We start from the raw sequence: 15,131 nt of genomic DNA on the forward strand, positions 1-15,131 counted from the left end.
TTAGCATCATCCCATTGACTCCCCCATTGAACACGCGGCTCTTATTCCTTGAACACCTCGTGGTCGATCCTCATTGTATCATTGGCTCCTCAACACCACAGCCCCCCATCACCATCATGACCCCAAACCTCTCTTGATCAGCTCTCGGTCTTTAATTAGAGTAATCGCCTACGAACCGCCCCTGTGTCAAAAATTAGGCCTTCCCCAGCTAAAAAGCCAAGATCGACCTCGCCTATCGAATCACAGCTACGCAAGGACGCACACTCAAAACCGTTGAAGCTTGGGCTATAGTCTAACCAGTTTCTTGGGTTGGAGCCTTTAAAGACATTGCCTGCCCCGCCTGTCTTGCATTGTTGCTACCTTGATTTGCATGTCAACTTTGATCAGAACTTGTTGAAGACTTCACTTGTCTATCAATCATGGAGTGAGATGCTGCTGTCGTGGAGACGCGGCACTTTGTTTATCTCTCCATAATTCTATACTATATTCCTCTACTTCTACTCGATGGCGACGCTTCATCAGTATGATTACATCTTTGCTCTGACTGTCATATTTGCCTGTCTCGATGCATGGAACATCGGTACGTCTCTGTCATAAACATATTGGGTTATTCTGACTCTTTAGGCGCCAACGATGTGGCCAATTCTTTTGGAACATCGGTCTCCTCGAGATCCCTCACCATGAAACAGGCAATGCTCGTAGCAGCAGTCTGTGAATTCAGCGGCAGTGTATCCGTGGGATCGCGAGTAGCAGATACAATCCGCACAAAGATTGTCGACCCCCACCACTACGACAGCTCACCTGGTGTTCTACTCTTGGTTATGATGTGCACCATCATGTCATCATCGCTCTTCCTCACTTTCGCAACACGCCAAGGCCTTCCTGTTTCGACGACACATTCTCTTATTGGCGGTCTAGTTGGTGCGGCTACGGCTTCGATCGGTATCCAAAAGGTCAGCTGGGGATGGCATGGGGTTTCGCAGATTTTCGCAGCTTGGATCATTGCGCCGCTGATCGCCGGATGTTTCGGATACGTGCTGTTTCTTTGCACGAAGAAATTCATCTTGACCCAGAGGACTGCCGTGAAGAGAGCCTTCTTTTCCATTCCGGTTTATACATACCTCACTGTCGGTGCGCTGACGATGCTTTTGGTCTGGAAGGGGATTCACGTAATTAACTTGTCTACGCGGGATACCGTCATTGCTATCTTTGTTACCGCCACAGGTATGACTTTTTTACAGGCCATTTTTATCCTGCCCTTTCTATGGACGAGGATCATGCATGAGGACTGGACTCTTAAATGGTACCATGTCTTTCAGGGGCCGATGCTTCTATGGCGATCACCACCTCCACCGACACCGATTGGCTTCACGAAACCCAGTATCAGAGATTATTACCAGGGACATCTCACGCGTGAGGAACTGAACTACATACGGACCTCTGAAACTCTTCTCCAATCCATCCAGACACCGAATGGTGAATTACCTGATCTCGATCGAGACGACGAATGGATCCTCCCTCCGCCAGCTCAAACACCACCCAAGACCCCACCGAATCGATTCGAACGACGCTCTTCTTCCGAGCTTGTACCTCCTTGTCCAGAGGGTGACTGGAATAGCCCCCGCGTTCTGGCATGGAAGGTGAACCGCGTGCTACTTCGCGGTCTGGAGAAGGATGTCGTGGCGATGCAGAAGCGGAACAATATTCTCAACTGGGACTTGGAGGATATGCACGCCCGATCAGCTCATTACGATAACCGCGCAGAATACATGTACTCAGCCCTCCAAATCCTCACCGCAGCAACAGCTTCGTTTGTTCACGGCGCAAACGACGTCAGTAACGCAGTAGCGCCATTCACGACAGCATACCAAGTATGGTCCAGCGGCGGAATCCCAGAGTACATCGAGATCCCCATTTGGATCCTCGCGGTAGGAGGTGCATGTATCGTGGTCGGCCTCCTCACATACGGCTATCACGTCATGCGCACGCTGGGCAATCGTCTAACCCTCATATCACCCAGCCGCGGTTTCTGCATGGAGCTTGCGAGCGCTGTGACGGTGCTCATGGCGACAAGGCTGTCTCTGCCCGTGTCAACGACGCAGTGCATTACAGGGGCGACGGTGGGTGTGGGTTTGGCGAATGGCGATTGGAGATGCATCAACCCGAAGCTTGTGGCGTGGATATATCTTGGGTGGATGGTCACGTTGCCTGTTACGGGGGTTATTTCTGGATGTTTGATGGGGCTGATTATCAATGCGCCGAGATGGGAGGTGCAGAGCGTGTGATGATAACGATAGTACCTTTTTCTTTTGACAAGACTGGAGTCCATTGTCCACTGTGTATGTGTATAGCTCTATAAGCTTCCTTAATCATAGAAGCGCCTATTATAGAGTTAGTCCTTGCTGTGTTTATAGCTACTATGGAAATGTCTTTTGCAGTCACTCGTGACATTTGAGAATTTGTTTTGCCCGTTCGAAAAATGGATGGGCGGACATCCACACCCCAGTGCTAGTTTGACATCAAGCCGGAAGCAAAGAATCAGGCCGCGACAAGTCAACCAACCGGATGTCTAGCCCATATATCCGAGCATGTTTGAAGGTGTAGTTGTCCTTGTCTTGTTAGTCTCATATGCAGCTGCGCTTGTTTCCGTCGTGGGGCTGTTTGGTTGGCTATCTTCTTGCTGTCGCCCGCCTATCCTGCAAGTTATACTCACAGTATCCGCGCTTAGGTAAACGACAGCAAACAGAACATTAATTGCTCGTAAGTGCTTTGGAAAGAATTGTCCATATGATTTAATTGAATTGACAAAATGGTCGTCAAGCTGTATGGCTTCGTACAGAAGCAAAACAAGCAAATAGAGCATCAACCGAGCTGCAATCCACTTGCCACTATTGCAACCAGCTGCCTGTACCTAGAAAAGCAAAGATCTCTCATGATAGAATCTCGCACTGGAATCATGAGAACAATCGGATATTGGCAGAATGAGTGACAACACCAATGAGTTAGGCTAGGATACTTTGGCCAGACTGTTGGATTTGCCATCACTCTGGCCCCAACAAGGTAGCTTTTGTCCTATCCCGTCGTATCAGCGTGAAGAAAAGCCCAGAGCTTGTGAGGCGACTTGCATATCGTAGCCGAGAGAGGGGAAACAGAACGCAAAGCTCCAACTCCATGACCAGTGTTGATACAGCTCCGGACGTACAGTCCCGATTGTATCTAAGTGTGTTGAGAGGCAATTGGACAACACCACTTGAAAGCTTACCTTGATGGTCGCGATTGTATCAGAAGTTGTTGTCATAGTTGCGAAATGCCATGGTCGTAACATCATCGATCAGAACAACACAAGTTAGCCATAGCAAACCTTTTCATCTTGTCCCTTCTCTCAACTCAAGGAAGATGAATGACTAATCCTTCGAATTTCGCCTACTTATACGGCCTGTTCTCCTCCGTAAGATATTGTTCAGACAAGCACGCACACCTCCTTCCTTCCTCCTTTATACCTACACTTGTCTAGTATTCAGTCATGCCTTGGTGCGGCTCAGCCGTGCTTTGGGGTTCAATGAACCTCAACAAGGCATCTGAAGACTTGGTAAAGGCTCACTCCTTCCTTCTTCTACATTGGTCTATTCAGCCTTGTCCTGTTGTGGCTCGGTCATGCTTCGGGTTCAATGAGGCTCAGCAAGGTACCTGAAGACTCGCTAATGGGACCACTGCTGTACCATCGTCATACCTCGGCATGTTCGAATGACACTGAGACTTGACATGAAATGGATCATTTCGCATTGTTATTGTTCCATTTATGCTCATGCTAACTGTTGAACAGGTCATTGCCACGTCTTTTCTCTCGACATGCTCGGAGTGACAAGACGAGACTATATATGGTATGGATCAGTTCGTATCGTTGTCGTTTCATGTCTGTTTATGCTGACTGTCAAACAGATCATTAGTATATCCTGGTGAAGCGACACTGGGAACTAAAAGCCGCATCGCATCGCATCGCATCGCATCATATCCCCGCCGTCATGCTTGAACATGCACTAAGGTAAGACATCGTGACTCTTCCGACAATGAATGTAACTCTTCACTAACTCATATCTGTCTCTCCTGTAGTGTTCGCATGTCTGCTATATACTAGACCCGTCCAATGATGCACTGAACTTTCATTTTCACAATCAATACCCCGGAAATGTCGCAAGGCTTCTCAACTTCGACACAGTAGACTATCCTTTGCTGTCTCCAAGCATCCATTAGTCTCACGTTAGTCTGAAAGGGTACTTCTCGTGCGGCCGGTGGAACGATGAGTCCTACTATGTTGTCGGAGGCTGGCGACCACTGAGAGAAGCTATGTATAGGCTACACGCCGATGCTATCAAGTTCCTCTTGATTCATGGGGCAAACCCCAACACGACCGAGGCTGAGGTCACGTCAGGCCAGACCACCACTCCTCCACTAGCCTATGCCTATAGGCGAGGCCGTGAACGTCGTATGAATGTAGCCCGAGCTAAGGCTATGTGTTGGAACGACGAATCCTACTATGTTGTCGGAGGCTGGCGACCTATGAGAGAAGTTATATACAGGCTGCACATCAGGCTGCACATCGACGCGGTCAAGTCTCTCTTGATGCGCGGGGCTGACCCCAACATAACTGAGGTTCTCAAACACTCCTTCATCCAGGAATGAAACAGTGCATCTCATTGCCTCTCCCACTTCCCCTCCCACTCCACGCTCCCACTTCCCTTCATCAGCTAGATGATCAGGGTCTTCATCATCTTGAGATAGCTGTGTCGCACCAGCACTTGTTCTCTTTAAATACTGAGGTGCCACTGCCCTCAACGAGGACACAATCGTTGCAGTTACAGAACGCAGGCAGATGGAAACGAAACAAGACATTGAAAGGTGCCAGGTAACTGCGCCTGTGCTATTGGTGAGACAACCGTCTTTGCAAGAAGGTGTGTTGTCTATGAGCCATCAGCTGACCAGCAGGGTCTTTACTCAAGTTGCGTATTAGCTACCACATCTTGCCATTGGCCTTGAAACCTCTGTGTCTTCGACTCTTTTCCGTGGGACTCGCTATGACTAGGCCGGCACTCCTTTGTTAACTCACTGGGGTAGAGATGAGGCACTTATTAACATCTCATCCACGCCTTGTAAGTCGCGATCACCCCAACAAAGCACAACTATACTAACACCTCAATCCAAGTATGACTCTTCTCCATGCGCCAATTATAGGTGCCTGCACATCCGGCCTATCTCTGCCTTAAGAACCACCAATATGGCTGTTGGCTCACTGCCTGTTGTATGACAACCCAGTGAGATACCATTGCAAACGGGATGCTTCGGGAACATTGCATTCAAGGCCGACTTGGATTATATGGAGGGTGATAAGAACATACTGCTGTAGGTTGATCCACACCTTTGTAACGGTAAATTATGTCGTTCCTCTATCACTCTGCGAGCCTGGTCGGTGTATCGGCAAAAAAGCGGCATCACTCAACGAAGCATGGATAAGTTACCCTCACAGTCTGTTTCTACCTACTTATACTAACACTGGTGCTTAGATACGCGTTATCTTGCAGGTTTTGCAAAAGGTTGAAGCGAACGTGGTCTTGTTCTGCTGCCTTGATGATGCTAGACACGCAACTCTTGCATGATAACGTCAATTCGATCCATCGCTTATCACTCTGCCCTGGACAGTGTTCCATGTCTCGGAAATGGAACTGAGAGAAACAGCCGAGGGTTCTGTCATCGAAACACGTCAGAGCCTGTGACCCGTGTGGTTTGCCGTGGCGGATGTTTCTACCGGTAGACCTTTCCGTTTCCCTTTATATGGTATGTTAAACGCATATTTCTATGATTTGTGATACTAATTCAGGTTTAGGAAGAGCCTTCTTGACCTCAGAGAACCATCTAATAGACTGAGAATCACGGAGTTTGATTTAACTGAGGGCCGAGCAGAAGTCAAGTTTCACTGTCTGCCCGGTTATTGCACTACATTGCGAGACAAAATCGAAACGGAACGAGATAATGACACTGCGCTGTCGCTCAAGGTATGATATAAAGTCGCTTAATACTATCAAGAGAATTTGACTGATGTTGTGTAGCTTCACTGCTCAATGCACCTTGACTTCCCTGCCCTCTCAACAAGAAGCGTTTGTAGTTATTGGTAAGAGCAAGGGCAAGAAGATGGTTTGACTCTCCCGGTTCAACACACAGCGGACACATCGAGCACAATGCACAAGCATTAAGCTGGAAGACACATACCAGACGGATGGTATCGATTCCAGATTGGACAAACTTCGACTAAGCTTTGAAAGGTCCGACCTTGAGACACGCGCTGGAAGACAGTGCAGGGCATGAACTATGCATCATATTTCGTCTTGCCTCGGATAAGCTTAGCCATGCCATCGACTGACACACATCGATGCTCGAGATGCCTGAAGCACCAATGGCAGATAGCACCGAGGGTCGATTCCGAAGTAAACAAAGTGAGTGACTGAACTTTTGAATGTCACCATTACTAACTTGTACTCCCAGTCAAATGACTTAATGGTGTCAACAACTTTGGCCAGATAGTGAAGGCTGGGCTTTTTACGTCAAGCAAATCGAGTTCCATGCAGACCACAGATCGATGGAATCGAAGAAAACGAAACCCGACTCTCTGCTTCATGTTTATTTTGGACTCTTTTTCTCTTCGGATTAAACGGTTATTATTCATTTTCTACTGGGAATACCGCCTAGCAACAAACGCGCAACCTCAAAGTCGGTACAAGAAGTTTAAAACCGAACGGTAACAGGAAAGGTGTGAAGCAGCTCAAGTCATTATGGAGTAAAGCTTCATTTCCGATCTGAGAACATCGACATTGAGTCGCTCCCGACGTACACAGAACAGCAATGCTGGCCTGTGCATCTTCTGGTTTTGCTGGTTTCCTTACACATGCAACCATGCGGTAACAGTTCGTGGTGTTGCACTCAATACTATCCTACTGTCAACGCAGCAAACGTAAGTCACTATTAGAGTACCTGACGAGACCTTACCAACTAATTTGACATTAGATTAGCTCCGCAAACTTGCATTCTAAGTCCGGCTCCAGTCTTGGTCGACTCTGTTCGAAGCTTCTGGTCCACGCAGACTTCATGACGATATGCAGAAGTGACAAGTTGAACACCAGTCCGCTGCTGATGCGGTTCAGAAACGAAAGTCCAACCCAAAGGCTAACTTGTCTCTACCAAGAAGCATGCGACATAGTTACAGCGCGGGCGGGACCATCTTCAACGACGGCCATGTTTCTACCTTCTACTTCCCCAATGTTTCGGGTTACGCTACAAGGGCCATGAAGCGAGGCCGCTTCGTCACTAGCATCTATCATGTACTCGCCTCATCCACCTCCCTATACATCGCCGCGTCAGGTGTGGTTGTGATTTGCTTTGACGTGCTGAAAAACATATTTCGGTTGACGCCTGCGAACAAGGCATCGACATCATAAAAAGATGAAGGAGCGCTGTTGAGGAGCAAAATCCTCCTGAACCCCAACGAAGATCAAGTCTAGCAGAATATCGATTTGGATGACGAGAGCTCAAGTGGCGGATACGAATGCAGCGGTGAACCTCTTTCCGAAGCTTTCGTCGACTACTACCGCAAAGCCGCCAAGTTTTCAGGCACTAAAAATACCTTGAGGAATCGACCAAATCCTCTAGATGTCCTTAAGGCCTTCACAGACCGCTCAACAAGGGAATGGGCCAGAAACATCATTGCAAACCTCGATCGTCCAATGCTCATCCCTGTCTTGTACAGTGACCTTAAGATGTTATGGGATGATGCAGTCGTCAACAAAATGGCAAGAAAGAACAGGTCATTATTACTTTTGTTTACTACCAAATGAGGTTTCTCAGGGGTCGGTTTCATGCAAACATGAGCAGACACCAAGTCGAAATGATCAAGTCCAGCACACTCTGTCGCTAGGCCAAGGTTGACCATTGTTCCAATTACTAGGCAGCCTAAGCCCCTCAAGAAGACAGACAAAAGTCCCATATACCAGGGGCTCTTTATACTGCTGGAAGCAGCCCAACTGCTACTCTTCGCCCCTGTGGAGGGTATTGACGATGAATCTCTGTACTTGAGTGACGAGGGGGCCTACCGACACCGGGTCTCCGCCACAGTCCCAGTGGGGTTAAATCGGTGGCCGGTAGGTTCACCCTTGAGGACCTGACCAGAGCTATCATTATGGTCTTTTCGGCCATTGACCGAGGCAGCGGCAAGAAGGACCTATTAACAGCAAAAAAGCCGACACCGGCACGTACGCGGTCTGGGATTGGGTTCTAAAACCCGGAAGAAAATAGCGACTACGTTGAGGAGCATGACGAGGAGTTTGACGAGAAGAATTTGAGAGTCACCAACTTCGGTCTCTACCACTTGAACTTGTGGACAAAATGGTAACCACAAGATCGACTTTCTTCCGTGGTATGGCTGAAGTAGTCGAATTAAAGTATCCGAGGCCCAACATGGAAGAGCTAAACACGATGATACACCTTTTCTGCCTCTTGGCCACTTCTCGCTGTCTCTTGGTCACTTCTCAATGTCTCTGTAGCTTGGCAATGAGGCCATTACTTGCGCTTTCTGGAGAATCCGACTCAAAGTAACCGAATATAGCTATGGCTGGTACTCATGGTGATGACAACGACAATGACTTTGGGACAACATACTCAACTTTGACAATGGCCTCAACACAAGGCAGCGGATACGATAAATTGTTCAAACCAAGACTCGACCATCACTCGCACCACTCGTTCAAGAGACAAACTCGGCCCTTGTCGAGATTTACAAAGGTATGATGAGTTTGTGGAAGAAAGATCACGATGAAGTACCCATCCGAACTTATTCAACGGTTCGCAATCTGCAAGACTAGTATTCGTAAACAGTCATTGTTGAATGTGTGTTAACGGAAATGGCGAACGACCGAAACCATTTCCAAACACGGATGATTACGTGGGATTAAACCGTCCACACATGCATCTTTCTTCCTCTATCCTCCACGGGCGCCGGTGTTTTGGTCTTGATGATGGCTCTTCTCCGACAACTTGGTTGAAACTTCGCCGACACAATTTATGGTGACGCATTGCCCGACTGTATCAACAAGAGCCCACCCTGGACGCTATGATCCGTTCTGGAGTATAGCCATCATCGAGTTCGTCTTACGGAGTGTCCAATGAATTGGTTTCAGATCATCTGGTCTGCGTCGATGAAGCACTGGCTTTTGAGAGACATCACATCAACAGGCACAACCGACGATGGATATAACAAGAACATTTTTGTTGATTATTTGCAAGTACCGACATTCCTGTTCCTGCTGTAATGATGCGCAAGACCAAATCCTCGTAGGTGTACAGCATCATGCTGTTCGGGGAATTCTATTTCGACTGGAGTCCATTTCGAACCTGTCTTCGTTTCAAGATTGACACGAGACAATGAGATATGTCTCACTGAAGGTCGTTGACCTCATGGCTCACAACACAGAGCCGTTGCCGACAGTATGCCATCGGTTACGTCTAACTGGGGTGGCATATGCTTGACCTTGAGAATGGATCTGTTCGAAGTTAGAATTTCTTTCCCCTCGTCATCAGAGACACACAGACATGATGTCGCCGACTACACAGTTGAATTAGATGTCGCGTATGACAGCTCAGCTATTGATGAGACCGAGAAGTGGAGGTTTTATGAAATTACATAAGAAGATGACTTGGGAGCAAAATCGAAAAAGAAAAAGAACAAAAAAAGGAACGGGGTACTGCAGTCTACATCTTGAAAGACTCCACCTGACGATAACCTCATTTTCACAGGAGCCCGGATTTGCCAGATCCTTTCCTATAGGTATTTCTCCTTCGAGGCGTTGCATTGCGTGCAAAGATAGCCATGATTCCTGTCGAGCGTGTCAAAAGTCACCAGAAACTTGTTGTCAGGAGCACAGATTTTCGCGATTACGACTTCTCTTGGGCGCGTTTTGGTGCAAGCTTGATGCTCGCAATGAGGGTAACAAGGAATAACTCCGACAAGTGGGTCGAAGAAGCGTCACAACGAGGAAGCGCCAACATATTCAATGCCTGAAGCACCCACCTCCACCATCCAACCGCAAAGATGGTGCAGTTTACACCAAAATACTATGAATTCTCACCAGGGTACGATGTTCCCGCGTGGGCCCTGGACTATCCCAAGGCGACACTCTCTCAGTCGACGAACCATCAGGAGCAATCAGCTCGTCTTGGGGATTTTCTCTTCAGTGTTGCCAGTTGTCAGGCACTGCAAAGTCCATCAAAGACCCGTATTATCTTTGGGAGCCCCAGGATAACGATATGCAAATGTACGGCATTCGGTTGCGCTGGGTCCGTTAGGCACCTGTGGCATTTCCTAGGGAACCCGGGATTATGACCCCATGGACTCCTACCTCGAGAGAGGCACTTATGCTGCCGATCGCGCGAAGAAATCATGAAGATTGCAAGGTCTGGCACGGAAACACTTCATCGAAATCTCATAAAGCAAACACCAGGAGAAGAGACCTACGAAATCTCGGGGCCAGTAGTCGGCACAAAGTTCACCGGAGGCTCAGGAAGATAGTACCCTTTCGAGCTGCCTAATACAGTTGTCGATCAAAGCACACTCCAACACCAGAAACGCACACTAGTTGGCATTAAACACCATCGACAAGACTTTTTGCGAAGAGTGGAGGTTGACAAGGACTACCACGACTGGCCTGATTCACACTGTTCATGAGGTTCGGATGGATGACCACGCTGGCACGGCCCTACAGTTGCGCTTCATCAAAGTCTCAATGATCTTGGAAACTCTCCTGCAGCGTTTCTATAACTAATGCTTTCCCTACACGATTGGAACAAGCGCGGCCACAAGAGATGTCATCATCACAATGGATGCGATATGCAACACTCGACGACATCGCCATCGTTAGCACGAACAACATGGTTGGAACATGGACCAACAAGTTGTTCGAGAGATATGCAACAAGGTGCCATCTCGAACTTTCTTCGTAGATCAGCAACATCGTTTTATCCTACAGTTCTCATTCTATCTCGCCGTGGTGCCAACCTGAACTGGGAAGGTTGGCCTCAAGATACACAGCAAGCACTGAAAATTCGTCGGAGGAAACGGAATGACTTGAACATCTTTGAAGCTTCCATAGCCGCCCAGGATCTATGCCAGGTGCGAAACCTGTTTTAAAGAGGAGTCCGGCGTGGTCACTGGAATTAAGAACCGCGATCTATCGACAACTTCCCTTTCATTCGTCGCTCGTCGCTCGTTGAAAGACTTGGGTTTCGTCTGTGCTCGGATTTCAGCTACCAATGTCATCAATGCAAAATGACCTGGATATGTGCACCCCTGGAGACAACTTCGGAGCAGACCCTTCTGTGCTCTCCCACCGGGACCTATCGGTGCCAACGTGGCCCATTTTTGGCCAGATGGACTGTGGCCGGCGAGCCTATTATTCAACAGACGAAGCGCAAGTGTAATGAATATATATTGAGAAAGGCCTCAGTCTTCGTCCTCCGAGTATCAGTCTTTCAGAACGAACCATTTGCCCAATTAGACGCATCAATTCAACTCGGAGATGCCAACCCCCCAGATGCCTATGCGAGGGTGTCGGCTTCTTCCCATGCTGCATTTTCAGATTGTCATGTTTATTCACATGAGTAGTCAATGCGGTTAAGCATACTCCAGAATCAACAAGGCAATGTACGAATGGGCTCTCGTCGATGGTTTAAGACAGCAATGTTGCTTATTATTTAACCTGAGAGCCCCAATACTTAGCAACAAGCCATCAACCATCCAGCAGTGATAGTAGGAGGCTATCAGCTTTTAGCTCTTGCTCGCATGGCCTCGTATAGCCTTAAGAATGCCATCTCAGTTGCTCGCAGCCAGATTCAGATTCTATCCAAAACCCCTAAGCCAAACAGGGACTTCCAGCCTAGCCAACCTGTCCTTCTTCCAGCCTACTACAAGGTGGATTACCATATCAACTGTGGCTTTCAATTTATTAAGGAGCTTCATACTTACATATATGCCAAGAGGTTCTTTATTGGCATTATCCATCACGGAGGCTATACACATTGGACATCTTTCATTTAGGACCATATACGAGGAGAACTCTACCACTTCGATACAGATCTACCTGATCAGGTAGAGCGCACTAGGCATATTGTCGTCAAGTCAGGCTGGGCGTCCCCAGCGCACTGGGAAGCGCTTGTGAACGAGACGACTATAAGTGCATTATCACACGACTGGCTATCATGGAACTGTACACCTGTTGGTAGGTCAGTCGTGAAGAGCCCCAACGCACTCCGAATGCCAGCAGATTGCTGGAACAGTAGGAATACAAAGTCACATTATATTGGTGCGCTCGTGGCCCCCTGGCAGATTTCATCGACGAAATGGTTGACGATCATCTGCCCAGTCAACATGACTTGAGCTCTCCATTTAAACTCTCATCGACGAGTTCCGCCCTGCCATTGGAAAGAGCGAGATATTCAAATCGTCCCGCATCTTCTGGAAATACCCGAGGAAGACTGCAGCGCTTGGTTCCCTCCCATTGTTTTCGACGCTTATCACCCACACGAAAACAGCTTTCATAATGTTTTATCGCCAAGAGTTTTCACCGTTAGTGCTTCAATTTTGATGCTTGGGATCGTTGAAGATCATGTGTTAGACATGGACCGGCTCTGGCTCTGGCGGAGTTGTTGGCTGGTGGGTGCCTGAGGTCTCCCCCCGAATACACACACTTTCCCCTAGGACCTATAGCCTACAGGAGTCGTCTTTTACTAAAGATCATCAAGAAAAATCACAGCGAGCAGAATTCTGAGGGTGTGCGCGTATCCTTGCTTGATCATCTATGTAGCCAGCAATCTAGTACGGCCAACCCTTACATTTTCTTCTGATACTGGATATCAAGGAAGTCTATGGTCAGAAACAGACGACTGATCCATCAGTCACGTATATCAACCTTGTTTCACAATCCAACAACGCTTTCTCGATCTTTGACAATCCCACCTGGCATCATCAACTAGATTGACGCAAACTTCAAGCTGTACCATGATCGATGTATCTCTTCTATACATGTGGACTTTCAGAACAAGTTCTTGTCAGACTACATCAACATACGGCACCATGAGCACAGCACAATAGAACTTGAGCCCCGTCTCGAAGGCAGCATGTTCAAGAGTAAGAGCACTAAAGTGTAGTGTCTCCGCATCGACAAAGACCATGCACCTGTTCGCGAGAGGTTGGAGGTGGTTTGATCCAGACTTGCGCATAGGGAGCTACAATGGCGGTTGGCTGTTCGCTGCAAATGATGCTCCTCTAAACGATGCTCCTGATTAGCCTTTACTACAGCGGAGACAAAGGAATTGCAGGGCAAGTTTGACAATATCGGGATCTTGAAGCTCTTCGAGATTAGAAACACGACATCCAACAGCTATTAAGTGTCATCAAAACGTTGGTCACATGGAGTGTGCGGTGCTCCAAGAATGCAACAACCCGCATCGGAATGGTTCGACGAACTCGTCAACAATTTTGCCGACACAATCCACGAGCCAGAAGTCAAGTTCATCGACGAGTCAGCGGTCAATTACCTTCTACAGTCCTGGGTCGGAGCAGGCCCTCAATGCCGTATGTAATGAGCATGATCGCCCCAAGGCAAGGATGAAGATACACGAAAATGTCCAGGCCCAGGCAAGTTCATTTCATGTGATCAAAGCGACAAGCAGTGGAAAGGTCAGGATATCTGGACCCATGGCGGAGCGCAAACCGTGTTTGACATGCTCACCGTCCAAGGATGATGCCGAGAGCTCGCACCTGGCAGGCTATTAGAAAGCTTGAGCGAGTCCAGCAACGAAGCCCAGAAGGCCTGCTGCGACCGTGTAAGTGAAACTACCCCAAAGAGAAGCACCTGGACTAATAAGTTGGCAGCTGCTAGTCAGGTAGTGTACTAAACCGAAGTCGATGGACGGATCCTCCGACTGCTACCAACCAGAGAGTGTCCCTGCGAACCGCCCTGCATCACAAGAACCGAAGTCCACAGCCTGGTCTACTAATGGCTGGCAATAGAAGCTACATGCAGTGCGCTTACTTATGTCAACAATAAGATTGATGCCGATGGGATTTCCGACTATATTGCTGCCTACGTCAATAACGGGAACATTATTCACTTAAGAGCCCTCCCTATACACGCACGCAACTTCGCGCGTCTGCAGCCGCACTTATTTCATCTCTTACTCAATAACAATTTCAATCCCACACAACCTCACGATCTTACCTTACCCTCTCAACCTTATAAAAAATTGGGTTCTCGGACTAATTAGCCCTGCAAGGCACTCCGATGGTATCAAGCCCGGCTGGAGAAGGTATCCTTTACGAATAGCCAGGTCTCACAAGTGATTCAATTGCCACTGGTAGTACCCTGTGAAAAACGACGCTTTATTACTACAGAATTCTTGCACTCTTGCCATGGAGATGTTCATGTCATCTCCTTGCCCAAGCAAGATTATAACTTGAAATTTCTCTTGGACGAGCATGGTTTACTCAATACTCCGATATCCGCCTCAGGCATCCTGGCGAATGATATGGGTACAGGGAAAACGAAGAGTTTTTTGCTCTACCTTCATACGATCGTACGCCTCTCTTCCTCAACGAGCTGCCCCTCCCGCACTTATTTAGCCAATGCTCACTGAACTAGAGCCAAGCAGACCTTATTACAGGGTTCAATGACATCTTCGATTGCGAGTCATTGCTGCAAATGAACAGGCTAGGCATTACACCAACGCTACCACCTGCATAGATTGCACGCGCTACCTTTGAGATTGTGTCACCAACACAGTCTAACGACACAACTGGAACGTTAAAAGAACAACGCAGGACTCTATAGGAGGCAACACGTTACATAGGGAGCATCAGAGTCCCATTCGTATTCGCCGCAAAGCCTGTCAAAGCCTGCGTCCTTGCAGACCAATACTTCTCATCGCCTAAAGTATACGCAGCCCACCAAGGCCCACAGCGGTACCCAGCAGTCGTTGAAAAGGCAGGGGCGTTGACGAACTCCCGGCTATGGTTAGAGCGAAGCTGGAGTCACCTCAAG

The 15,131-nt window shown here is 48.1% G+C and overlaps 6 protein-coding genes across 6 annotated transcripts; all 6 read left to right on the top strand.

Annotated features, from left to right (window-relative positions):
• Positions 1–504: 504 nt before the first annotated feature.
• FGSG_10404 (uncharacterized protein) lies at positions 505–2,285 on the top strand (the record flags this gene model as incomplete). The annotated part of the gene is made up of 2 exons (XM_011321072.1): positions 505–580; positions 625–2,285. The coding sequence occupies 2 exons, from the start codon at positions 505–507 to the stop codon at positions 2,283–2,285; spliced, it is 1,737 nt and encodes a 578-aa protein (XP_011319374.1).
• Positions 2,286–4,344: 2,059 nt separating this feature from the next.
• On the top strand, positions 4,345–4,680 carry FGSG_10405 (uncharacterized protein; the record flags this gene model as incomplete). Its single annotated transcript, XM_011321073.1, has 1 exon — positions 4,345–4,680. The coding sequence occupies one exon, from the start codon at positions 4,345–4,347 to the stop codon at positions 4,678–4,680; it is 336 nt and encodes a 111-aa protein (XP_011319375.1).
• Positions 4,681–6,934: 2,254 nt separating this feature from the next.
• On the top strand, positions 6,935–7,484 carry FGSG_10406 (uncharacterized protein; the record flags this gene model as incomplete). The annotated part of the gene is made up of 2 exons (XM_011321074.1): positions 6,935–7,000; positions 7,191–7,484. The coding sequence occupies 2 exons, from the start codon at positions 6,935–6,937 to the stop codon at positions 7,482–7,484; spliced, it is 360 nt and encodes a 119-aa protein (XP_011319376.1).
• A 3,878-nt stretch (positions 7,485–11,362) lies between these two features.
• On the top strand, positions 11,363–11,698 carry FGSG_13750 (uncharacterized protein; the record flags this gene model as incomplete). Its single annotated transcript, XM_011321075.1, has 1 exon — positions 11,363–11,698. One exon carries the CDS (start codon positions 11,363–11,365, stop codon positions 11,696–11,698), a length of 336 nt encoding a protein of 111 aa, XP_011319377.1.
• A 177-nt stretch (positions 11,699–11,875) lies between these two features.
• On the top strand, positions 11,876–12,326 carry FGSG_13751 (uncharacterized protein; the record flags this gene model as incomplete). The annotated part of the gene is given in 3 exon segments (XM_011321076.1): positions 11,876–12,004; positions 12,131–12,311; positions 12,316–12,326. Coding segments are annotated over 3 exon segments (321 nt in total).
• An 883-nt stretch (positions 12,327–13,209) lies between these two features.
• Positions 13,210–13,867, top strand: FGSG_13752 (uncharacterized protein; the record flags this gene model as incomplete). The annotated part of the gene is made up of 2 exons (XM_011321077.1): positions 13,210–13,219; positions 13,473–13,867. 2 exons carry the CDS (start codon positions 13,210–13,212, stop codon positions 13,865–13,867), a joined length of 405 nt encoding a protein of 134 aa, XP_011319379.1.
• Between the last annotated feature and the right edge of the window lie 1,264 nt (positions 13,868–15,131).

This window comes from Fusarium graminearum, chromosome 1, assembly GCF_000240135.3.
Source record: "Fusarium graminearum PH-1 chromosome 1, whole genome shotgun sequence".
Taxonomy (NCBI): domain Eukaryota; kingdom Fungi; phylum Ascomycota; class Sordariomycetes; order Hypocreales; family Nectriaceae; genus Fusarium; species Fusarium graminearum.